The sequence below is a fragment of the Peromyscus californicus genome, unplaced genomic scaffold (assembly GCF_007827085.1).
Source record: "Peromyscus californicus insignis strain IS unplaced genomic scaffold, ASM782708v3 Scaffold_13__1_contigs__length_99412109, whole genome shotgun sequence".
In the NCBI taxonomy this organism is placed as follows: Eukaryota; Metazoa; Chordata; class Mammalia; order Rodentia; family Cricetidae; genus Peromyscus; species Peromyscus californicus.
This window is the reverse complement of record NW_026294424.1, coordinates 16,293,699-16,320,659: the sequence shown is the minus strand read 5'-3', so window position 1 is coordinate 16,320,659 and position 26,961 is coordinate 16,293,699. Positions and strand designations below refer to the sequence as shown.

General features: G+C 41.2%; 2 protein-coding genes across 8 annotated transcripts in view; one reads left to right on the top strand and one right to left on the bottom strand.

Annotated features, from left to right (window-relative positions):
* The window catches only part of Acyp2 (acylphosphatase 2), a 205,213-nt gene that overhangs the window by 47,317 nt on the left and 130,935 nt on the right, over positions 1 to 26,961 (bottom strand). The window lies entirely within an intron of this gene.
* On the top strand, positions 11,112 to 15,399 carry Tspyl6 (TSPY like 6). Its single transcript, XM_052734563.1, has one exon. The coding sequence runs from the start codon at positions 13,972 to 13,974 to the stop codon at positions 14,605 to 14,607; it is 636 nt and encodes a 211-aa protein (XP_052590523.1). The 5' UTR covers positions 11,112 to 13,971; the 3' UTR covers positions 14,608 to 15,399.

Here is a 26,961-nt window from a genome sequence, read left to right as displayed (position 1 = left end):
ATAACTCTCCTCCCATCTCCTACACCATTAGTCTTTGCTCTCTCTTAGATCATCCACAGAATCATATACACATGCATCTTTTTCTCAAATTTAATTTTTAAAATTTATTATTGTATGCATGATGAATGTATATGATGTGTATGTATGAGAGTATGTGCTATGAAAGTCAGAGTGAGGCAGACAAATAGAGGAAACAGTTTAGTAACCCAGGAGCTCCATTTGGTTTTGGGTTATTCATCTTTCATTCTTGTAGTAATACACTTGGTATCCCAATTCCTTCACATGCACTGCGTCCTGTAGTAATCTTTAAGGAAGCATTCCCTGTTAACTATCTTATGCCTATGAATAATATGGGTTTGCATATAATTATGGGAAAGGGCATGTGCTGCAAGAAAAATAAATGTATGACTTAATCTATCAATCAAAATAGAGAGCCATTCTAACTATACCCTTTAAAAACCAAACTCCTCCTTCTCTCCAACCCCACTAAAGAAAGCACCCAAACAATAATTGGACCCTTGAGTGTTCTCATTTGGGGGCCTCCATCAGTCCTGAGTGTCTCCCTCTATAACTTTAACCATCACTCTGCCCCAAACAAAGTTGTCTTGCTTCTTTTTATAACTCTCTATAAACCCCACATTTCCAGTTCTTCAGATTAAAGACCAAGAATCTGGAAATACCCAGCCCAAATCTCAATAAGCGGTAGCAAGAGGAGAACTTTCCTGAGTTGGTTTTTTTCTGTACCAAGGGTTCCGAGGACTAAGCATGAGCCAGTTAGGCTTCTGTAGGAAATGCTTTCATCAAGTGAGCCATTTCACCAGCCTTTTTATCTATCACTTACAAAGAAAACAGCACTTTCTTTGGCCCACATTTCTATCAACCATCATCTCATTTCTTCAAAGAAAAAAATAAACCTTCAAAAGAATTGGTTATATTTTCTCTTTTAATTTTTCCGTTCCTATTTTCTCCAAACTGTCACCTCCACTGAGACTGTTCTTGTCATGACCCCATTTCTTTGTTTCCATTTGGAACAAAATTACTCAAAAGAACAGTCAATGTGCACTGTTGCCCATTTCTTTCCTTCTGTTCTTTTAAAACCTATTCTATTTCCTAGCAAGCCACTAAAAGTACTATTGACTCATGGGTGGTTTAAATGAGAATGGCCCCCATAGGCTCATGTATTTGTATGCTTGGTCCCCAGCTGGTGGGACTGCTTGGGAAGAATTAGGAGGTGTGGCCTTGTTGGAGGAGGTGTGTCACTGGGGTTGGTTTTGAGGTTTCAAAAGTCCATATCATTCCCAGTTGTCCTGCCACCTCTGCTTCTTGCTTGTGGATCAGGATGAAGCTCTCATCTATTGTTTCATCACTATGCCTACCTGCCTGCTGCCATGCTCCTCACCACAGTGGTTATGGACTCATCTCCTGAAACTGTAAGCTCCACAATAAAACCTTTCTTCTAGTTGCTTTGATCAAAGAGTCTTATCACAGCAATTGAAAAGTAACTAAGACTCTCTCACCAATGACCCTTCTGTTCTAAATTCCAGCTGTGACTTCTCCTCATTGACCTAACTTCAGCCCACACTTGAGCACTTCCATTTCCATCTTTGGTTTCCAATACACCACCCTCTCCTGGCTTCCCCCCACCCACCCCCAATCACCCCTCAGTCTCTATGTTAGTTTTGCTGCTTCCTTTTCTTGACCTTATAACTTGAGCCTGAAAGCCTTTTGTGACCACATATACCCATTATCTCTGACATGAATGTCCTCAGCTCTAACCTCTAAACTCATGATGCGTACTGGCGTCAGAACTCTACTGCCCAAGTCACCTCCAGCTTAGTATGTCCAAAGCACACACTTTTCCTGCAAAGATCACTCCATCTCAACTTCTCCCATCTTTTCTTCTTCCAACTCAGTTGTACTAGCTGTTCTGGTGTAGCTTGAGTTTTCCTGCCTGGCCCACAGTCAGGACAAATCTCTCTCACCTGCCAGTCCCACAGCCACTCAGACCCAACCAAGTAAACACAGAGACTTGTATTGGTTACAAACTGTATGGCCGTGGCAGGCTTCTTGCTAACTGTTCTTACAGCTTAAATTAATCCATTTCTATAAATCTATGCCTTGCCACATGGCTCGTGGCTTACCGGCACCTTCACATGCTGTTTCTCATCATGGCGGCTGGCAGTGTCTCTCTGACTCAGCCTTCCACTTCCCAGCTTTATTCTCTTCCTTGTCCCGCCTACACTTCCTGCCTAGCCAATGGCCAATCAGTGTTTTATTTATTGACTAATTAGCAACACATTTGCCATACAGAACATCCCACAGCATTCTGGTCCGAATCTTAGGGGGCCATCCTTGACTTCTTTTTATACCCCACTATCCAGTTAATATAAAAATCAATCTAATTGTACCCCTATATCATATCTGCTATCCACTGCTACTGCTACCATCTGATAAGAGAAACATGCTTTATCTTGACAACTGGAATCATGTCCTAAAAGACTTCCCTAAAATGTATCATTGAGTCCACACAGTCTACACCTTATCTATGAGCCAGAGTGATCTATATAAAACATAAAGCAGATTTTGAGTCCTCCACTCAAAATCCTGTAGTGATTTCCCAGTTCACTAAGAATAAAATCCAAAACTATTTCAAAATGATACAAGCCCTGTGTTAGCCACTTTTCCTGTTGCTGTGACAAATATCTGACAAAAGTGACTAAGAGAAGGAAAGACTAAAACAGCCACTGAGACCGAAGGATACCAGGACCTGTCACGTCACGTCAAGAGTCAGGGAGCACAGGGAGATGAGTGCTAGTGTATGGCTCACTTTCTCCTCTTCATTCAGACTGGGACCTTGGCCTGCGGGTTGGTGCTGCCCACATTCAGGATGGGTCAGTTAAATCTTTCTAGAAACATCGACAGTGAAGATTAACTATCACAGAGCCCTGATTGACTTAGCCTTCCACATTGACTCTACTTCCATGCTCTTTGAATAGCCCAGGCCTATCCCCTATCTTCTGCTACCTTCTTCTCTCCTAGAATGCTCTTTTCCAAGATAAACATGTAGGTCACAATGAGGCCTTTTGACCCCAGTTACATAGTAGTCTGTTTACTACTCCCAGAATACTCTATCCTTTTAGTCTATTTTTATTGTTTCTTCCACAAGGTTTGTAATTTTCTAATGTGCTGCTTTCTTCCTCCCTTGCTAAAATATAAACTGTAAGAGGGAAAATGTTCATGGACTTTGAAGAATGGCAGGCACACAGTAGGTGTACAACAAACACTTATTGGATGTTTAATGAATACCAAAATGCATAATGTGTTCCTTAAAGGGTTGATAGCATTTGCCATGAAATCATTTGAACCTCTTGTTATTTTTGTGGACTTTACCCCAAACTCCTGATAATTTATTGCTTCTAGGTCTATGTAGGCTTTCGATTGTATGCCTGGTTGTCAGTGTTAATGAGTTAAGCATTTCCATCAAGTTACATACTTCATTTAAGTGTGAAAATGTACTGGCACAAAGCTGCCCCAATGTTCTCTTAATTTCTGTAAAGCACCACTGTGACTGTTTTTGATTCAAAGCACTGCTTATGCACTCTCTCTTGCTCCTTTTAGTATCAATTATTGCTGATGCTCTGCATTATCTTTCATAAATTTCTCTGTTACTGTCTTTGGCCAAATTCTGTTGGTCTTTTACACATTACCCAAGTTATACTCTGTGAAGGGTCAGTGTCTTCACCATACTCTTCCTGTTATCGTCTCACTCGATGGGGTTGGGGCACAGGGGGTGAGGGGTAAGCGGTGGGGACTTTACCTCCCTGACTCCTTAAAGTTAGGCCAGGTCATTTGGTTAATGGTTAAAGCCATATATCCCTTTAGATGAAAATATTTTTTAAAAAATCTATGTACAGGAAAGAAAGTGTCTTTCCAGTAAACATGGACTGGGTCAATTAGATATTCATATGGATAAAATAAATCAAGATCCTTATCACACCATTTACAAAAATCTCCAGATGGTTGGAAGATATAAATGTGAACAATCTTGGACAGGCAGTTTAAAAAAACAAAACAAGAGGCAGGTGGAGGCGGCTAGCCACAGAGGCAGGCAGGCGGAGGCCGCAGGTGGCGGTAGTTGTAATAAAGACCAGAAACTGAGCTATTACCCGCGGGAAGAGTTAGTGAAAACAAGCTCTTAATCAAGAGCCTGGAACAGGGACGCCTTTAATCCCAGCACCCGGGGAAGGAGCCATCTTCATGAGACAGAACCAGAACGGATCTGAACACTGTCTGAGGCCAACCCAGGGCCCAGCTGCTGATCCTGTGAAACCCAACAACTTGGAGGTGTTGGTGAGACTACCCTGCTCAGCTGAAATCCATCCGGGAGAGGATTCAGATTCCTACAGTTTACAGTCTGAGGAAACAAGATCAGCTGAGGAGTTGATGAATGGGCAAAACATGACGTGAGAACACAAAAGAAGGCACCGCCCAGCCACCGAACCAGATCACCAGAATCGTAAGTATACACTTCACCGACTGAGAACAGGTATGCTCCCATCTCCAGACCGACAGATCAGGTCTCTAACCCCTAGGCCCTACCCATCAGAGTCCCAGCCCTTTCCCTGCTCTCCCCCCAACTGCCCCCCAAAAGAAAACAAAAAACAAACCCCTACGAACCTAACAACCACTGAAACCATAAGCTCACCCTACACCAACTGGGAACAACTGCTCCCAGAGACAGAACCCAATAACACTGATTTGACTAAGCTACTCCCGAAGAAACAGAGCCCAACAGCAACAATTTAATCAAGAACTCCTAGTGAACCAAGACTAAAAATTAGAACAAGAGAGGCACCTTCAGACACAGACACAGCCTGCACCGAGCAGAGGGAGAGATGAGTAGACGCCAGTGCAAAAATACAGGCAACAACATAAAGACCTATATGACAACATTAGAACCTAGTGATTCTACACCTGCAAGACCTAAACATACCAAGACAGAAGAAACAGAAGAAATCAATCCTAAAAATGACTTTAAGAAGATGATAGAGACCCTTAAAGAAGAAATAAAAAATTTTCTTAAAGAGGAAATGAAAATCTCCATTAAAGAGGAAATAAAAAATTCCCTTAAAGAGGAAATAAAAATCTCCATTAAAGAGGAAATAAAAAATTCCCTTAAAGAGGAAATGAAAAAACTCCATTAAAGAGGAAATGAAAAACTTCCTTAAAGAGGAAATAAAAAAATTCCCTTAAATAAATGGAAGAAGAAACAAACAAAAAATTGGAAGAAATCAAAGAAAGCCAAGAAAAAGTAATTAAACAGATGAAAGAAACATTCCAAGATCTGAAAAATGAAATTGAGACAATAAAGAAAACACAAACTGAGGGAATGCTGGAAATAGAAATCCTGACTAAATGAACAGGAACTACAGAAACAAGCATAACCAATTGAATACAAGAGATGGAACAGAGAATCTCTAACATTGAAGACACAATAGAGAAAATAGATTCGTCAGTCAAAGAAAACACTAAAGACAAAAAAGTTGTAACACAAAACGTCCAAGAAATTTGGGACACCATGAAAAGACCAAACCTAAGAATAATAGGGATAGAAGAAGGAGAAGAATATCAACTCAAAGGCACAGAAAATATATTTAACAAAATCATAGAAGAAAACTTTTCTAACCTAAAGAAAGAAATACCTATGAAGATACAAGAAGCTTACAGAACACCAAATAGACTGGATTAAAAAAAAGTCTCCTTGCCACATAATAATCAAAACACTAAACATACAGAACAAAGAAAAAATATTAAGGGCCACAAAGGAAAAAGACCAAGTAACATATAAAGGCAAACCCATCAGAATAACACCAGATTTCTTAATAGAGACTATGAAAGCTAGAAGGTCCTGGACAAATGTTATGCAGACACTAAGAGACCACGGATGCCAACCCAGACTATTATACCCAGCAAAACTCTCAATCACCATAGGCAGAGTAAACAAAATATTCCATGATAAAACCAGATTTAATCAATACCTGTCCACAAACCCAGCCCTGCAGAAAGCACTAGAAGGAAAAATCCAACCCAAAGAAACTAAACACACCCATGAAAACTCAGGCAATAGATAATCCCACACCAACAAACACCAAAAAAGGACAACACAACAGGACCACAAAAAATAACAGGAATTAACAATCACTGGTCATTAATATCCATCAATATCAATGGTCTCAACTCAACTATAAAAAGACACAGACTAACATAATGGATAAGAAAACAGGATCCATCCATCTGCTGCATACAAGAAACACACCTTAACTTCAAAGACAGACACTACCTCAGAGTAAAGGGCTGGGAAAAGGCTTTCCAAGCAAATGGACCTAAGAAACAAGCTGGTGTAGTTATCCTAATATCTAATAAAATAGACTTCAAACTAAAATCAATCAAAAGAGATCAGGATGGACATTACATATTTATCACAGGAAAAATCCACCAAGATGAAGTCTCTATTCTGAACATTTATGCCCCAAATACAAAGGCACCCACATGTATAAAAGAAACATTACTAAAACTTAAATGGCACATCAAACCCCACACATTAGTAGTGGGAGATTTCAACATACCACTCTCACCAAAAGACAGATCTACCAGCCTGAAACTTAACAAAGAAATAAAGGACCTAACAGATGTTATGACTCAAATGGACTTAATAGATATCTACATCACATTCCATCCTAACACAAAAGAATATACCTTCTTATTAGCACCCCATGGAACCTTCTCAAAAATCGACCACATGCTTGGTCACAAAACAAATCTCAACAGATACAAAAACATTGGAATAACCTCCTGTATCTCATCAGACCACCATGCCTTAAAGTTAGACTTCAACAACAACAAAAATTATAGAAAGCCTACAATCTCATGGAAACTGAATAATGCCCACCTGAAACATCAATGGGTCAAGGAAGAAATAAAGAAAGAAATTAAAGATTTCCTAGAATTCAATGAAAATGAAAGTACAACATACCCAAACTTATGGGACACTATGAAAGCAGTGCTAAGAGGAAAATTCATGGCTCTAAATGAACAAATAAAGAAGATGGAGAAATCCCATACCAATGAATTAACAGCACACCTGAAAGCTCTAGAACAAAAAGAAACAAACTCACCCAGGAGAAACAGACGCCAGGAAATAATCAAATTGTGGGCTGAAATTAACAAAATAGAAACCAAGAGAACTATACAAAAAAATCATTGAAACAAAGAGTTGGTTCTTTGAAAAAATCAACAAGATAGACAAACCCCTAGCCAAATTAACCAAAAGGCAAAGAGAGAGCACCCAAATTAACAAAATCAGAAATGAAAAGGGAGATATAACAACAGACAACAAGAAAATCCAAAGAATCATCAGGTCATACGTCAAAAACCTGTACTCCACAAAATTGGAAAATCTGGAAGAAATGGACAATTTTCTGGATAGATACCACATACCAAAATTAAATCAAGACCAGATAAACCATTTAAATAGACCAATAACCCCTAAAGAAATAGAAACAGTCATCAAAAGTCTCCCAACCAAAAAAACCCAAGGACCAGATGGTTTCAGTGCAGAATTCTACCAGACTTTCAAAGAAGAACTAATACCAATACTCTTCAAATTGTTCCACACAATAGAAACAGAAGGAACACTACCAAACTCTTTTTATGAGGCTACAATTACTCTGATACCCAAACCACACAAAGATGCAACAAAGAGAGAATTACAGACCAATCTCCCTCATGAACATTGATGCAAAAATACTCAACAAAATATTGGCAAACGGAATCCAAGAATACATCAAAACAATTATCCATCACGACCAAGTAGGTTTCATCCCAGGGATGCAAGGATGGTTCAACATACGAAAATGTAATACACCATATAAACAAACTGAAAGAAAAAAATCACATGATCATCTCATTAGATGCTGAAAAAGCCTTTGACAAAATCCAACACCTCTTCATGATAAAAGTCTTAGAGAGATCAGGAATACAAGGAGCATTCCTAAACATAATAAAGGCAATTTACAGCAAGCCAACAGCCAATATCAAATTAAATGGAGAGAAACTCAAAGCGATTCCACTAAAATCAGGAACAAGACAAGGCTGTCCGCTCTCCCCATACTTATTCAATATAGTACTTGAAGTTCTAGCCAGAGCAATAAGACAACATAAGGAGATTAAGGGGATACAAATTGGAAAGGAAGAAGTCAAACTTTTATTATTTGCAGATGATATGATAGTATACATAAGTGATCCCAAAAATTCTACCAGGGAACTCCTATAGCTGATAAACTCCTTCAGTAAAGTGGCAGGATACAAGATAAACTCAAAAAAATCAGTAGCCCTCCTACACATAAATGATAAAAGGGCTGAGAAAGAAGTCAGAGAAACATCACCCTTTACAATAGCCACAAATAATATAAAATACCTTGGGATAACACTAACTAAACAAGTGAAGGACCTTTTTGATAAGAACTTTAAATCTCGAAAGCAATTGAAGAAGATCTCAGAAAATGGAAGGATCTCCCATGCTCATGGATAGGCAGGATTAACATAGTAAAAATGGCAATCTTACCAAAAGCAATCTTCAGATTCAATGCAATCCCCATCAAAATCCCAACACAGTTCTTCACAGACTTGGAAAGAAAAATACTCAACTTCATATGGAAAAACAAAAGATCCAGGATAGCTAAAAGAATCCTGTATGATAAAGCAACCTCTGGAGGCATCACCATCCCTGACCTCAAGCTCTACTATAGAGCTATAGTAACAAAAACAGCTTGGTACTGGTATAAAAACCGACATACGGACCAATGGAATCAAATTGAAGACCCTGACATTAATCCATGCACATATGAACACCTGATTTTTGGCAAAGAAGCCAAAACTATACAATGGAAAAAAGAAAGTATCTTCAACAAATGGTGCTGGCATAACTGGATGTCAATATGTAAAAGATTACAAATAGATCCATATCTGTAACCTTGCACAAAACTCAAGTCCAAGTGGATCAAAGACCTCAACATAAATCCAGTTACATTAATCTTAATAGAAGAGAAAGTAAGAAGTACTCTTGAACGCATTGGCACCGGAGACCACTTCCTAAATATAACACTAACAGCACAGACACTGAGCACAACAATTAATAAATGGGACCTCTTGAAACTGAGAAGGTTTTACAGGGCAAAAGACACAGTCAATAAGACAAAAAGACAGCCTACAGAATGGGAAAAGATCTTCACCAACCCCACATCTGACAGAAAATTGATCTCTACAGTATATAAAGAACTCAAGAAACTAGACATCAAAATACTGAACAACCCAGTTAAAAAATGGGCTAAAGAGCTAAACAGAGAATTCTCAAAAGAAGAATCACAAATGGCTGAAAGACATTTAAAGAAATGCTCAACATTCTTAATCATCAGAGAAATGCAAATCAAAACGACTCTGAGATACCACCTTACTGCTCTCAGAATGGCTATGATCAAAAACACTAATGACAGTCAATGTTGGAGAGGATGTGGAGCAAAGGGAACACTCCTTCATTGTTGGTGGGAATGCAAGCTTATACAATCACTGTGGAAATCAGTGTGGCGGTTTCTCAGAAAATTAGGAATCAAATTACCTCAAGACCCAGCTATACAACTCTTGGGCATATACCCAAGGAATGCTGATTCATACCACAAAGATACATGCTCATCTATGTTCATAGCAGCACTATTTGTAATAGTGAGAACCTGGAAACAACCTAGATACCCCTCAACTGAAGAATGGATTAAGAAAATGTGGTACATATACACAATGGAGTACTACTCAGCAGAGAAAAACAATGACAGCATGAAATTTGCAGGCAAATGGATGGAACTAGAAAAAATCATCCTGAGTGAGGTAACCCAAACCCAGAAGGACAAATGTGATATGTACTCACTCATAAGTGGATTCTAGATATAAAGTAAAGAACAATCATACTACAACCCACAGAACCATGGAGGCTATATATATAACATGGGTGGCCCTAGGATGACTGTGGCTTACAATAAGTTTTGGTTTTACTCCATTACTGAGCAAACCTCAATGAAACATTTCACTATTAGGATAAGAATTTATACTGTATCAAGCTGATAATAGAAAAATTAATTAATTAATTTAAAAAATAAAAAAATAAAAATAAAAATAAAAAATAAAAGAAAAATTTAAACTATTAAAAAAAAACCCAAACAAACATATTTTGCTAAAGTAAAAAGGGGGAACTAGGGACTCATCATTCCTCTCCACATTCTATTCTTTCCCTTGTTTTATATATTTTAAATTTTTATCGGTGGATTCTGCTGGAGTATCCGCTGCAGATAAGCACTGGAGGGCTCCTGTTGCAAATCACCCTCTGGAGTGATGGAAGGATCTTTCTATTGGCACTTGGAGGAGACACGATCTGGTATTGGTGTGGGCCTGGGGTTCAGTTTATGTCTTTCCTCAGGACAATGAGGTTCCTCTTTGGATTCCTGAGCACAGAGTGCACCCTGTGGCTGCTGCTGAAGCCCAACATAGCAGAGACCTATTGGGCCTTTGTGAAAAACTCTCCCCTTCTGACGCCAATGGGGATTGAGAGCCCAATTTGGCCAACTTTGGCAAGCATTAATGTAAGCCTAGGAACTGTAGCCATGCAGTTGGATTCTCCAGAAGGTAATGTATGGTAACTGCTTTTTCAAGTATGTTTGAGAACATGTCACCCAGACACCTTGGAGATTAAGGATAACCCTGAAGGTCACTGACCTCCATTTGTTAACAGTTGCATGCCAACTAAGCCTTTTCATTTTCAAAATCCTCTTCAAGCTGGCATAATACATACTTTTCAGGAGCGGCTCTGTGCAACATTTATTGGCCTCCTGAAATTCATTTAACCCCCTTTGAAGATACCTTAAAATTTATCAGCCTAAATGTAACCATTATAAGACCATTAGTTATGTTCCTTGTGAGATGCCTGTTTTTTGTTTTTTTTTTTTTTTTTTTTTTTTTTTTTTTTTATGGTTCTTAGTTGTTCTTTTGCAGAGCTGCCTGATTAAGTTGTGCTGGGATCAAGAAAAATGGACCTTGGCGATTCATGTTCCTGGAGTTATCCATGCCAGTGGATGCCCACACACTCCAGAAGAGAATTTGACATTGCTGCTGCCATTGTTACTGTTATAGCAGAGGTGGCCACCTGTGCTACTGTTTCTGGGATTACCATTTCATAATTGGTTACTACAGCTAGCACAGTGGAGACCCTGGCAGCAAAAGTAGCTACCACAGTTAATTAATCTTTCATTCTATTGGGCATGATAAATTTAATTCAATAGTTATGTACATTTCGACTGGCTTTGAAAATTATAAATTTATAAACTCAAGTTCCATTTGCTTTTAGTATACCATCTTACAAGGACTCCAATTTGCAGTAAGGCTCATTAAGGAAGGGAATGTTGCCTTTAGCCTACTGGCTATGGGTGGGTTAGGACTTCTGTTGGTCTTTTCTGTGTCGAACACGCAGATTGCAAGCCCAGTGCCACTTTGAGATCTTTGGCAGCTCATACACTGTTGAGCCTGTATGATAATGAGTATTCAGAGACGGGTAATACCTGGGGGGCGCTCACCAACCTAAGACAGAGCACCTGTGTGGCCTGGGCAGGCATCTCCATGACAGGTTAGGTGACCTGCTGATGTCCCATGCAACCTAAGTCAGAAGCTCATTTATTAGTAAAAAGGGGACCTGTAGGGCCCTGGCCCCCGTTTTAGGTAACTGTTGCCTTGCTTGCTGACCTTGATATCCTCCCTACGCTAATTCCCTCCCAGGTTCCACCCTCCTGAATGCTTAAGGGAAGTTCATTGTCTATGTATCCTGCATAATGGGCATTAACAGCTTAGATGCAAGATTGTAAAACATCTGTAGCGAACTTCTGCCCTCCAGGGTTCTCCCATTGTGCTGTAAGCCTATATTTAAGACCTCCTCCCTCCTTCAATAAACGGCATTTGGCATTAAAAAAACCAACAAAACAAACAAAAAAACCCCTAAAAAACCAAAAAAACAAAAAACAGGGCAACAACAACAAAACAAGACAAAAACAAAAAAACCTCTAAAGAGAAATGAAAAATAGTGAAAAAATTTGGTGCTGTAGCACACAACTATGGTAATATTTTATTTGTACTGAAATGTGATTTTATTTGTATGTTAATAAATAAAGTTGCCTCGGGGTCAGAGCTAATAGCAAGCCATAGTAGAAGCTGGGCAGTGGTGGTGCTCACCTTTAATCACTTGGGTGCAGAGCTAGGCAGATCTCTGTGTGTTCAAGGATACAGCCAGCATGTAGACACACGCCTTTAATCTCAGTACCAACCACAGAAGACCTGGAGGTCTGTATAGACAGGCAGTGATGAGGAGGTCATGTGGTTGGGTTTACAACCAATGAGAAGGCAGAACAGAAAGTCAATAAAAGGACAGACACACAGGAAGTAGGCCTCTCTTTTCTGAGGGGAAGGATGACAGCGGCAGCTAAGGGTAAGAAAGGCAGTTTTAAGTCTCAGCTTTCAGCTACTGCTCTGACCTCTTGGGCTTTTAACTCTGCAATTGGCTCTGTGTTTCTTATTTAATAAGACTGTTCATCTACATACAACTGTTAATTTTAGCACTTAGGAAGCTGAAGAAGGAGGATTGTTGTGAGTTAAAAGACTAGTCTAGGCTAAAGAATGAGACACTAGCTTGGTGGTGGTGGTGGTGGTGCATGCCTTTAATCCCAGCACTTGGGAGGCAGAGACAGGCAGATTTCTGTGAGTTTGAGGCCAGCAGAAGCAGGCAGACTTCTGAGTTCCGGGCCAGCCTGGCCTACAGAGTGAATGAATTCCAGGGTAGCCAGGGTGAAACCCTGTCTTGAAAATACACACATACACAAAAGTGTGACACTATTTCTCACACATACACACACACACCTCAAATAAGACCAAACAACAAACAAAGCGGGAGATTTACAATGCACACATCTGAAATTGACTAAGCATCTAACATGCATAAAAAGATTCTTAAAAAATATGAAGGGCTAGGGACATAGCTGAATAGATCACTTTCCTAGCATACATGAGGGCCTGACTTCAATTCTCTCCCTCAGTCAATATGAAAAAGAGAATACTTAGTTGAAAAAACTGGGGGTGGGGGTGGTCAATGCTTAAGAGAAGTGGCCAGGAGTGGCGCTAATTCCAGCACCCTGTAGTCTGAGCCTGGCAGGATTAGACTGGCCTGGGCTACAGACAGACAAAAACCAAACTACAGAATACCTATGCTGTTGTCAATCCATTGGATAAAAACATATTTACATTATCCTGCGGTGCCGTTGCAAGCTTCTGTGAAAACTGTGGGACAGGCGAGGGTAGGGTTTGTGTGGATCTCACGAGACTCGAACGTGTACCTGAGAGCAGCCCAGCGCAGGGCATCACAGCCCCACTGCCCAGTGTCCAACCACCACTCCAAAGGTCGGTGGCCTCGCCTGTGAGGAAGACGATGGTTCCGCCCGAGTCTGGCTGCTCCGACATGAGCTCCCTCGGTGGGACGGAGCCGAACCCTGCCCTCCACACATTCAGTCTCACACCCCCTGACTGTGGTGCCTGGCAGGGCCTCGGAGGGGCGATGCAGGCCACCGGGGCAGGTGAGCACAGCATGGCACCTCGGCCTGCAGAGGCACCTGGAGCCTTCTGGGAGCCTGCTGCAGAGAAGTCTCCCCAGAACCGAGCCTGCGGGAATCCTGGCCACAGCATCGCAGTGGGCATCGACAGGGTGGGGCAGGAGGTGGCCTCACCACCCCGGAAGGCCTGGAGGCCACCCCTGACGAAGGCTTCACGTGAGGCTTGCCAGGTCCAGGCGGGGCAAAGGCCCCAGAAAGCTGCAGCGCAGCAAGGCCTGCCCCGATGGCATGGCTAAGGCCAAGGCCAAGGTCTAGACAAGACCGACAAGAGCGCAGGGAGGAAGGGGCTGAGAAGCCATCAGACATGGATGTGGAGGCAAACAGTGGGGCGGAGGAGTCAGGGCCGAGCCTCCTGAATGTGGCTCTGCAGATGAGGTCCCTGGAGGCTGTCCAGCTGGATCTGAACACCGTGAATACCCAGGCCGACTGCGCCCTCCAGCAGCTGGAGCATGGGCAGATCCATCAGTACTATCTAGAAAGCAGGAACTACGGCATCCAGAGCATCCCAGGCTTCTGGATCACCACCCTTCGGAACTACCCGCAGCTGTTCGAAATGATTACGGGGCTGAGATGTGGAAATGTTAAGATACATAACCAACCTGGAGGTGAAGGAGTCTTTCTAGGGCAAGCTGCCGGTTCAAGTTCTTTTGAAGAAACCCCTTCTTCAGAAACACTCCGATCGTCAAGGACTACAAGGTCAGACCCACTGGCCAAGTGGTATCACTCTCCACTCCAATCATATGGCGCCCTGGCCATGAATCTCAGCCCTTCATTCATGGGAACCAGGATGCCACGTGTAGTTTCTTCACCTGGCTTCCAGACCACAGCCATCCAGAGCGTGACAGGATCACACAGATAATCAAAGAGGACCTCTGGCCAAACCCACTGCAATACTATCCCTTACACGCAGGGGCCGCTAGAGCCAAATGTCACAAGATAAGAGACCCTGTGGAGATCCCTAGGCCCTTTGGGTTCCAGTCTGGTTAACCATTGCCCATGTGATTACTCCCATACAGGTCCTCTACAACTCACTGCTGGACCAGTGACTAGACAACAGAAACGGGTATGCCTTTTATTGTGTTGACATTTCTGTACCCTCCTTCTTTTAAACTTCTGTTTTTAAACTTTTTCAGCTACAAGACTGAAACTTTATGATTCTGTTGCCTTGTTTCCATATGGTCTTTTTTGCATTTTTTGCATATGCGCTTTTTTGCATTTGTATCATATGATGTCAAGTTCACCTATTCTAAACCAAGCAAATGATGCTGTACATTTCACCCTCTTTATCTGCATTGTTTGGACACTATTTGTTTTCCAGGGCCTTTGGTCTACCACCTAGATTTCAAGCTATTCCTGGAAACATGCTCTTCCCTTCTCTACATTTGTCAGTATAGACATATTGCCTGTGGACAACCGCTGAAGACTGATGACATTGAGAGCATTAATGGGCCATTTGGTCTGTGCAACTTACATGGTTCCATGTTGTTGCTGCTACAGGATTTCCACACTTGAGTTGCTGCCAGTGGATGAACAAACACCAGACCATTGACTGTTATCAGCTACCATTTTCTGTTGTCTGGTAAACAAGGATCTCCAGAACTAGTAAGGGAGCAAGACTTTCTGCCAGAGTATGATTCTTTCCTCCTTAAGGGACTTTCCCCCTGCTTTTCCTAACCACCACCTCTACCTCCACCACCTCCACCACCACCACCTCCACCACCACCACCTCCACCACCTCCACCTCCACCACCTCCACCTCCACCTCCACCACCTCCACCACCTCCACCACCACCACCACCCCACCACCACCACCACCACCCCACCACCTCCACCACCACCTCCATCCACCACCACCCCACCCACCACCACCACCACCCCACCACCCCACCACCTCCACCACCACCTCCACCTCCACCACCACCCACCAACCATCCCCCACCACCACCACCACCTCCACCTCCTCCACCACCACCCCACCACCCCACCACCACCACCACCTCCACCACCACCACCATCACCACTACCACCACCACCACCACCACCACCACCACCACCACCACCACCTCCACCACCACTACCCATCTGCATCATCCAGAAACGCTGTTGACTATAAAGTAAGTGGCTGGGGTGACAGGGTAAACATTATTTTCAAGTAACAAACTTTCTCAACCCCAACCAGTGAATTAATACCAAATATAGGCACTTTTATTTGCCTCCCCTCCTCAGCCTGAAAATAAATGTTTCCAGGGTGGTGATGATATAATTCATCTTCAATCTCTGTATCTCTTCTGGCTCTTTAAAGAAGTTGGTGGCCCCAAAGCATCTATGAAAGTGGGCTTTTGGGTGGTGGTGGTGCACGTTTAATCCCAGCACTCAGGAGGCAGAGCCAGGTGGATCTCTGTGAGTTCGAGGCCAGCCTGGTCTACAGAGTGAGGTCCAGGACAGGCACCAAAGCTACACAGAGAAGCCCTGTCTTGAAAAAACAAAACACAAAACAAAACAAAAAAGTTTCTTTCAAAGGGTAATCAGGCAACAATCCACAACTCTAGAGAAGCTAACTAACAGGGAAGACCCAACGAGGGATGCATGGACCACCCTGGGAAACTGGGCATGAGGGGTGGGTAATGGAGGGTGGGGATAGGGGATGAGAGCATAAGGGAATGGGATGGTTGAACTGGAACAGGGAGGGAGGGAGAATGCAAGGAAAGAGATACCATGACAGAAAGAGACATCATTGGAATATAGAGAAACCCGGTGCTAGGGAAGTTGCCAGGAATCCCCAAGGATGACCCCAGCCTGGGTTACTAGCAATAGTGGAGAGGGTGCCTGAACTGAACTGGCTTGCCCCAGAGATCAGACTGGTGACTACACTAACTGTCATCACGGAACTTTTCTCCAGTGACTGATGGAAGCAGAGGCAAAGATCCACAGCCAATCAGTAGACAGAGCTCCAGTCCAGTCAAAGAGAGAGAAGAGGGATTCTATGAGCAAGTGCATCAGGATCATGATGGAGAAACATGCAGGGATGACCAAACCAAACTAGAGGGAACTCATGAAAGTTGGATCAATGGCTGTTGGAGTCTACATGGGACTGGACTAGGCCCTCTGCATGGAGAGACAGCTGTGTAGCTTGATCTGCTTGGGAGGCCCCCTGGCTGTAGGATCAGAATCCATCTCTGGTGCTTGAGTGGACTTTTTGGAGCCCACTACCTATGATGGGATAACTCTTGCAGCCTTGAAGCAGGGGAAAGGGCTTGGACTTGCCTCTGCTGAATGTGCCTCATGGGAGGCCTTGCCTTCTTGTGGGTGGGAGTGGGGAGTGGGTTAGGATGGGGAGGTTAGGGGGGTGGGAGGAGGGAAGAGGGGGATTTTTGATTGGTGTGAAAATGAATGGAAAAATTTTCTTAATGAAAAAAAAAAGGGAAAAAGTGGGCTTTTTAGTTTAACTTTAAGCTTTTATTTCCAGAGGCAGAGAGGCTTGTAGACTTCCAACACCTTGTCCTCCCTTTAACAATGCCACATGTAGTTTAAGGTTTGAGGGATATAGATTTAGATAGGAAATAAAGGTAATTCCTAGCTTATTGAGGCTAGAACAAAGTTGTGTGTGTACATCCTAAGCAAAGAAAATTGAACCAGAGACCAGAGGTGAAGCAGAAATGAGGTAGGGAAAGAATAGAAGACTAGACTGACAGCTTGTGACAAAGAAGTTTTTACTGTTAGGGTGACAGGAAGAGAAATACATTTCCTGGGGCTGGAAGAATAGCTAAATGATAAGAGCACTAGCAGCCTCTAGGCCTTTGTGTTCCAGCCCTAGCACTGAAAAAAGAAAAAAAAGGTAGAAATACATTTCTCAGGACTGAGATTGGAAAATGAAGATGGTTGGAGTACTCAATGTGCTACCTAGAGAAGGGTTCTTTGAAGGAACCATGTGTTCATTGGGGTTTTCTGATTTCATATGGTAAGAGATTAAAACTATCACAAGTCCTTAGTAATTATCTGTTTCTGTTTACTGGGAAGACAAGCATGCAGATTTTCTTTTGCTTTTAGTTTGGGACAGTTAGGGAAAAATCATTTCTGTGTAATGCAAAGATGTAAATATAACAGTTTTCATCTGTTTTGATTTCTGTTAAAATTATATCCTTAATTTTAATAGCTTGATTTGTCAGACCTTGAAAATTGGATTTTATTATTTTCACGGAAAAATGATTTACAAAAACAATTTTTTGCTCTAATTCAATAATTTGTCTTGTAAGAGGTTATTAACTGATATGTTTCCTTCCTAAATAGCATGCATAGTTGTGAGATTGTAAAACTGGAAGTATACCATTGCCATGTTTGTCTTTCCTTCATGATGATAAAAGAATGCCATTCTTTAAAAAAAAAAGACTCACTCAGGGCTCATTTGAGAGCAGTCTAATACAAATTCTTTAGAAAGCTGAGTGTCTCTGCACACACACATCTTCTAATTCTGGGAACATGTGCATTCCAACTCTGAGTTTGATTCCTGGGACCTACACAGCACAAAGAAAAAAACAATTCCTGCAAGTTGCCCTCTGACTTCCACACCCACAGTGGCACACCTTGGCTACCCACTCTCCAACATACACAAATTATTTTTTATATGTATGGATGTTTTGCCTGCATGTATGTCTATATACCATATACATGCAGTACTCTTGGAAGCCAGAAAAGTGTGTTTGATTCCCTGGGACTGGAGTTACAGTGAGGCACCATGTGGGTGCTGGAAATTGAACCTAGATCCTTTGGAAAAGCAGCCAGTGCTCATAACTGCTGGGTCATCTCTCCAGGCTCAATAATCACAGAATTTTAATACTAAATACTGGTAGTGACTTCAATGTCCACCAATAGGAGAAAGAAATTGTGTGTGTGTGTGTGTGTGTGTGTGTGTGTGTGTGTGTGTGTGTGTGTGTGTGTGGTATAGGCACATGGATGAGGGTGAACCTAGAAAACAAAAGGATATTAGGTGTCATGCTCTGTGATGATATATTGTGTACCCTAATTAAATTTATCTGAAGATCAGAGAACAAGCCACTAGATTAAATGGAGTACAGGCAGTGGTGGCACACACCTTTAATCCTAGCACTCAGGAGCAGAGATTGTCTGGATCTTTGTGAGTTCAAGGCCCCACTGGAAGCAGATCCAGACAGCGGGGGCACACACCTTTAATCCCAGGAAGTGACATCAGGGCAGAGAAAGGTACATAAGGTGTGAGGAAACAGGAACACTTGCTCTTTAGGCTGAGGATTTTGTAGAGGTAAGAATTTGGCTGGCTTGTTCTATTTCTCTGATCCTTCAGCTTTCACCCCAATACCTGGCTCCAGGTTTTCTATTAAGACCATTTAGCAATTCATGTTACACATACCTTTAGCCCTTGAGGATTTAGAGAAACACTAATTGACATGACTTCTAAAATAATTCCTGAAGAAAGCAGAGCCAGCATGGAGAACTCTGTTACATTCTAAGAAATGTTAGTTCTAATTCATTGAGGAGGCTATGCAGTTAAATGAACTGCTTTGTAGTCATAGGCTCAAATTGAGTCAAGCCATTAAATTTTAACTTCACATGAAAACACATGAATAAATTAAAGGAAACAACAGGCTTTCTTAAAGCTCCTAACAATCACCTAGAATAATATCTATTACTTACTGAGCCTTCTATGGTGCAGGGCATTGTGCTGAAGATTTCATGTGCATTATTTTCTTAGTTCTCATGCAATTTCATGAGGTAATATTGACTCCAGTTTTCAGATCAGCAAAGAGACTCAGCTTGCATATAACTTGGATCTAGTTACCTGGCCTAGAAGTGGAAAGCTCCAGTTCAAACCCAGGTCTATCTGAACCCAGAGTGTGACAGCTACATATGGACAGAGATGCTGTCTTCTGTTTTGCAGTAGAAAATTAATCAAAATAATAATTGGTTTAGATTTTCCCAAGTTGCTTTAGTTCCCTAGTAATTGTCTTGGTTTTCAACTTTGAAAAAACAAAACAAAACATCATAATCAAAGTAACTTATAAAATAAAGCACTTAATTTGGGGCTTACGTTTGGTTTTAGAGGGTTAGCATTCATGACCATCATGATGGGGAGCATGACAGCAGGCAGGCATGGAGCTGGAGCAAGAAGAAGGCACACAGGGAGAGCTAACTGGGAGTGGTGTGAGCATTTGGGACCTCAAAGCATGCCCCAGTGACATACCTCCTCCAACAAGGCCACAACTCCAAATCCATCCCAAATAGTTCCATCCCTCTAACGAGGACCAAGTATTCAAACATACAGATATATGGAGGCCATTCTCATTCAAACCACCACACAATTTTCTTAATATGAATGATTTAACAATTTTGATATTCTGTAATAATGAAGTTAAGACAGTGGATTACTGTAAAATCAGAAGTTAGGACTAGTCATATGTAATCATTACTTTTTTGGAGGTAGCTATCATTTTTCTTTTGTTTTATAGGGTTTCACTATGTATCCTTGGCTGGCCAGAGACTGATGATCTTCAGCCTCTCACTCCCATGGACTGGGATTGTGTGCAATATCCCATCATTCTCCACTTCTTAAAATAAAAGCTTGAATATTACAATGTATTATCAAATTTCTCCTTGATATCTGGATGCTACCCACAAACAAATGTTAGACACAGCAGCACTTATAACATATATACTGTTTACTGAAACAACCTCACTAAAGGAACCATCAGAGGTTAAGCAGGTTTCCAGACATTCAGTGGCTCATTTGAGACTTCTACTTTTGTTCCAGATAAACCAACAGCATTTGGAAGACAGTGCACTTTATCCAGGAAAAATGAATAACAAAGAAGTCCTTTTGGGTGGGAAAGGGATTATGTCACTGTCTAGAAAGCCCCTTCAGTAGACTTGGCTCCTCAGCAATGGCAGGCTGGGCAGGAAGAATGCACACTCAAAGAGCCCAAGTGAGATGAAACAATGCAATTAATAAGAGGTATAAAATCTATTTAGATGGGCTTTTGTAGGCAGGTTTCAGAGAAATGGGTATATACTCAAAGTACACTGAATCTAGGATTGTTGAAGGTGCTTTTCACAAAAGTATGAATGCCATTTAATTAAGAATGTGGTATGTGGTACAAATGAACCTGGGGAGATTCTGTCTTCAGTGGATTGTGAAAGCTAATTTAGCAGAAGCTGTGGCCTACCTATACCCAAAGGAAGCAGGGTGGCCACCCCTTCAGGGCATCAGAGTGGTAGCCAGGATAATAAATGTTCTAATTTCTGGTTAGTAATAGAAGTAAATGGCTGCTTTCCTTCTGCCTCCTTGAATCAGTTTAAGCAATCAGAAGCCAGAGACTGTGGGAGCCTGACCGGCAAAGCCTGCTTTCTTGGTCACAGAGCTGAGAGGGAAAATAGTGGATCTACCTGGTAAGTAGGAGCCTTTAGTACTGGGCTGAAAGAGTCAGCTCCAGTATGAGGTCTTTGAAAATTATTGCATGATATTTTAAAAGTGTCAAGATCTTAGCTCTGTTCTTCCAGCTTCCTGCAAAAGCCACTCACTGAAAGACCCCATGAAGTGCATGAAGTTGGACTGTGTGTTTCTTCCCTCATCAGACTGTAATATATCAACAGCAGCTGAAAAGAAGGGAACTTTAACTCATAGGCCCCAGCTGTACGGTCTTGATTATTCTACTTATAATAGTTTAAGTGTGGCAACAGTTCCAACTTAGTGTATGATTCAGCTTAAATTGTTCAAATTTATATTGGTGTGTGAAAATAGTATTGTACATGTTAGCTTTTATTATCAATTTGGCATAAGCTAGAATCATCTGGGAAGAGAGACCTTCAATTGAAGGATTCCATATATCAGATTGGCCCCTAGAGCATGTTTGTGAGGCATTGTCTTGACTATTAATTCACTAAGAGAGTTTATGGTGGGAGACACCATTCCTTGGACAGGTGTTCATGTCTATGAGTGAGCCAGCAAGCATCATTCTTCTATGGGTCCTGTGCTGGGATCCTGCTTAACTTCCTGCCCTGCCTTCCCTCAGTGGTAGACTGCGACCTGGAAGTGTAAGCCAAACAATTTCTTCCCTCTACAAGTTGCTGTCCATCAGAGTGTTTTATCACAGCAATAGAAACCAAGCTAAAACAAATACAGGAGAAACCACACTTGAAATTTGAAATTTTCTTGATTATGTAAAATTTGACTTTTCCCCCCTTCTTAGGAGTCACACTGCCAGGTGTCATTCCCCTGTGTCACCATCCCTCCCTCTAATGTTCCAGGCATTCTGGCCTTCTTTATTCCTCATTCAAACCTTGAGCCACACTTTTGCTCTTTCTAGAATGCTCCTTCCATGCTAGCTTCCTCATGTTCTTTAGTCCTCAGCTCTGTCATTGGAGCATCCTTTCCTGATCAGCTTCTCTAGTGGATCCTCCCTGTACCATTCATTAGTTTGTTTCTCATCACTCATGATAGAATTTAATTCTCTATGAAGTCAAATCTGTTGATTAGTGCACTTTGTGTCCCTTAGTTCACTAGCTCCTCCTTTAGGCTGTAAAGCCCTTCAGGGCCTAGAAATTTGTCATGTTCTTAGGCCCATTTCTCTGCCTTGGCACATATTTCTGGAGAGTTATAGGACAGCTTGGGCTGGGGCTTCCTGAGAAGAAGCTTGCAGCAGTCTCGAGTTCCCAAAGAGTACTAAAGAGGATCCATAGCCTCTTAAGCCTCAGAGGTAGTCACTCAGCTACCTGAAGATAGAACAGAGTGCCAGAATGACGAATTTGTATCTTTTCTTTACCATCCTCTCTTCAGTTAGTGTTGTGACCAGAAATGTCAAAGAACTCATCATTACCATACTACATTCAACACATCACATGAGATATTCAACACTTGATAGGTAACTTTCCCAACTGAAGGTAGTGAAAGTATGCTGAGCATATTTAAGGCAGGCCAGGCTAAGTGCTGATATTTGGCAGATGAGATATACTAAACACATTTTCAATCTAACAGTTTTTCTAGCTGGTGAGGACATAGCCTCAATGTAACTGGAAGACCATCTTTGCTTGTTATTTAAATATTAGTATAATGGTGGGCAGAGAAGGTCAATCTCAGGAGATCCTTTTGTGGGCTGCATACAAACATTTTTTATAGGACATCTGCCATAGTAGAGTGGATGAGCAATTAACAGTGGTGTTTTGAATTTATCAAAATTGTTAGAAGTATAAGAATTTAAAGAAGGAAATACAACTATTATAATTTATGCTTCATTTGGAAAATCTACGGTATTAAGCTAAAAACATACTATAAACAATAACATTTAGTAAGGTAGTCAGATACATAATTACTATGTAGCTATCAGTAAACTTCAGATGTGTGAAACAGCAAGTTAAAAAATGAAGTGGGGAAGTGCCATGGACCATGGCAGCAGGAAAAGATGAAATCTCTGGGAAAACACCTAAGACATGTGCTATATTTATGAATATTTCAAAAGCATTCCTGAAAGGCATGAAGACTTGCACAAAGAGAAAGGCCTGCTTTTAGGAAGATTCAACATCATGAAGCTCTCAGTCTTTCCTAAGAAAACCTGGATATTTATTATAATCACCATAAGAAGACAGAATATAGGGGGATAGATAGGAATCAAATAAAATAATCTACAGTATACATTAAAAATAAGACAAGAATTTCAAGCAATGTTCCACAAAAAAAAAAAAATGATGAGGGAAAGGGATATTTCTAACACTTACCACAAAATAATATAAAACTTATAAAATAATTAAGACAAGAATTGACACATGAATGAATAGAATAGAACAGGGAGTCTAAAAAATAGACCCATGTGTACAGAATTTGGCCCTGGAAAAGCATGGCACCTCATTTCAAGAGGAAGCTCTCTTGAGAAAACCATGTTTTCCAAAGCATGCTGTATTTATGCCATTCCTATACCCTAATAAAAGCAGAAGGACTTAAATTTAAAGGCTGAAAATAATAAAAATGTTTAATGAAAACAAAGGAGGGCAGTCTCCATTGGCAGGCCAGCAGGTGGGAGACCTGCAGGCAGGTCTCACCACCACCTCCACCATGCACTGGACTCTGTGACCTCCTAGACCCACTCGACTGCCCAAACCCACTGACCCCATCATCCTCCCCTTGGCCAACCATCCACCACAAAGTCAGCAGTCCCTTAGGCTCAAGCACCACCTGCACCAATTGGAAGAACAAGCAGAAGAACAGGCATAGGCACAACCCACAACAGTTGGAAGAACAGATTCCATAGGCACAAGTAAAGCACACACCAGCCAGAAGAACTGGAAGATATGCTGGATTAAGACACCCAACCCCCCAGAAACTTCAGCTGAGACAACCCCACTTGATCTGACAACCAGCCGATCACCAGAACCCTTGGCCATTCAGGACAAAAGACAGTAAAGGAAATAGATAATAATGGCACAAAAGACCCATCCAATGAAGGCATTATAAGAATCAACACCTGTACCTATGATTATCCCAAATCCAGATAGGTAAATGGCAGTGTAATAATACATTCAACAACATAAAGGGCAACATGGCACCAGCCATGGCACCTAGTGGTCCTACAGCAGCAAGACCTGAACATCCCAATGCAGATGAAACAGAAGAAAACAACTGTAAAAATAACTTTATGAAGATGATAGAGGTAATGAAAAATTCCCTTAAAGAAAGCCAAGAAAAAAACAATCAAACAGGTGAAGGAAACAGTTCAAGACTTGAAAATTGAAATAGAGGCAATAAAGAAAACACAAGCCGAGGGAATTCTGGAAATGGAAAACCTGTGTAAATGAACAGGAACTACAGATGCAAGCATCACCAACAGAATACAAGAGATGGAAAAGAGAGTCACAGACACTGAAGATATGATAGATGAAATAGATTCAGTGGTCAAAGAAAATGTTAAATCCAACAAAGTATTAACACAAAACATCCAGAAAATCTGAGACCCATAAAAAGAACAAACCTAAGAATAATAGGGATAGAGGAAGGAGAAGAATTCCAGCTCAAAGGCACAGAAAATATATTCAACAAAATCATAGAAGAATACTTTCCCAACCTAAAGAAGGTCATGCCAATGAAGGTACAAGAAGTTTACAGAACACCAAATAGACTGGACCAAAAAAAATTCCCCTCACCACATAATTATCAAACCACTAAACATACAGAATAAAGAAAGAATATTAAGAGCTGCAAAGGAAAAAGGCCAAGTAACATATAAAGGCAGACCTATCAGAATTACACCAGACTTCTCAATGGAGACTCTAAAAGCCAGAAGGTCCTAGACAGATGTTTTGCAAACACTAAGAGACCATAGATGCCAGCCCAGGTTACCATACCCAGCAAAACTTTCAATAACCATAGATGGAGAAAACAGGATATTCCATGACAAAACCAGATTTAAACAATACCTATCCACAAATCCAGCCCTGAAGAAAATACTAGAAGGAAAACTCCAACTCAAGGAAGTTAGCTGCAACCATGAAAACACAAACAATAGATAATCTCATACCAAGCCATCTCCTCAGCTTCTTTTCATCCTTTTTGATGGTGTGTAGAAAACGAAACTGTAACTTTTGTGGGCCAGAAAATCATTCTGTGAAAATGATATCTATAGTGATGTGCATGGGCTTGAACAGATTAACCAAAATATTATGAACACAGCAACTCTGCCCTTACTTCTTCCATGCATACAATAGTTATGCACATTTATTATGCATATGGTAAGTACACATCTCATTTCTTTTCCTGTGCTATGTAAAACAATTGCATAGTCTTAACTGCAACATATTTGATGAAAATATTTGGTACTGGTTTATTCTTTAAAACTTTGATTATTCAAAAAAAAGAATGTGGGGGCTGGAAAGATGGTTCAATGGTTAAAGCATGCACTGCTCTTGAAGAGAACCTAAATTTGGTGGTTCAAAATCAACTGCAACTTCAGCTTTAGGGGATCTGCATTCACATGCATATATCCGTACATGTACATATAATTTTTTAAAAAAATTAAATCTCTTTAAAAAAGACTATGACTACTTTGCTCTTGAAATACAAGGAGGAAAAGAGGTAAAAAATTCACAGAACTATTTCTTATACTCCTGTTCACTGTTTGATGTTAGAGGAACAACATGGATAGCCAAGGTCTTAAGGCAGTCTAAGACAGTCTGAGGGACCAAGATGTTGTGAATCTTTCTCAAGTGTACTTCCTGAGCACCTGGGTACATACTTTAATACGTTTTATTAGTAGAGGATTTATTTTTAAGGTCAACGTTTCACTTAAAAAAGGCAGTAATTTTAGAACAATCCAAGAACACATTGCATTAGATGATTGTTACTTCCATGGAAATTTGGATGAGGTTCAGCTGGCATCTATTATAGTTTGTCAAGATATGTCTAAATTAGAGATTAATTAATTTATAATTGAATTGGCTTGGTTAAAAATGTTTTTCCATTACTTCTCAATCACAAGCATTTGAGAGGTGGGCAGGGTGTCAGAGGACAGTTTGCAGGAGTCGGTTCTCTCCGTCCACCATGCGGGTCCTAGGGATTGAACTCAGGCCGTCAGGCTGGGCAGCCAGTGCCATTCTGGTATTTCTTACTCAGAAGCTGAAAGAAACATACTCCTTAGACAATATCAATGATACTTGCTCTCCCGTTAGCCCAAAGAAGAATGGGAAAAAAACAAAACGACTCCCCACCACACACACACACACACACACACACACACACACACACACACACACACACACACAAATGACTTCTGAATTAAAGGGAAGAAAAAAAAAAGAAAATGGACAAATTTCTTTACCCAAATAAGAACAGATTTATCCACTCAGCCTAAGCACCTGTATAAACTCCTAAAAGAACATCAAGTCCCAGACAGCTCCCACATCAAAGGTGAAAGTGACCTTATTTTGCAGTTTAAGCCACTGAAGCTGGGGTGGTGGGTGGGTATTGGAGGGTGGAGGATGGAGGGATGGGGGAGTGAAGGGGTGGGTGGAAGCCAGTGTTGACTGTTAGGTAACAGAAGGCCCAGTTTTTCTAATTTCAATGTCACTGTGTTCCTCTCTATCTGCTGGAAAGCAGCTTATCACACCAAACAGTTCCTTAACTGTATCCTTGTGCAGTTGGAAATTTTAACTCATCATACATACGATGAAGCAGGGGATGTGTTTGTTCTGAAGACCAGTAAAA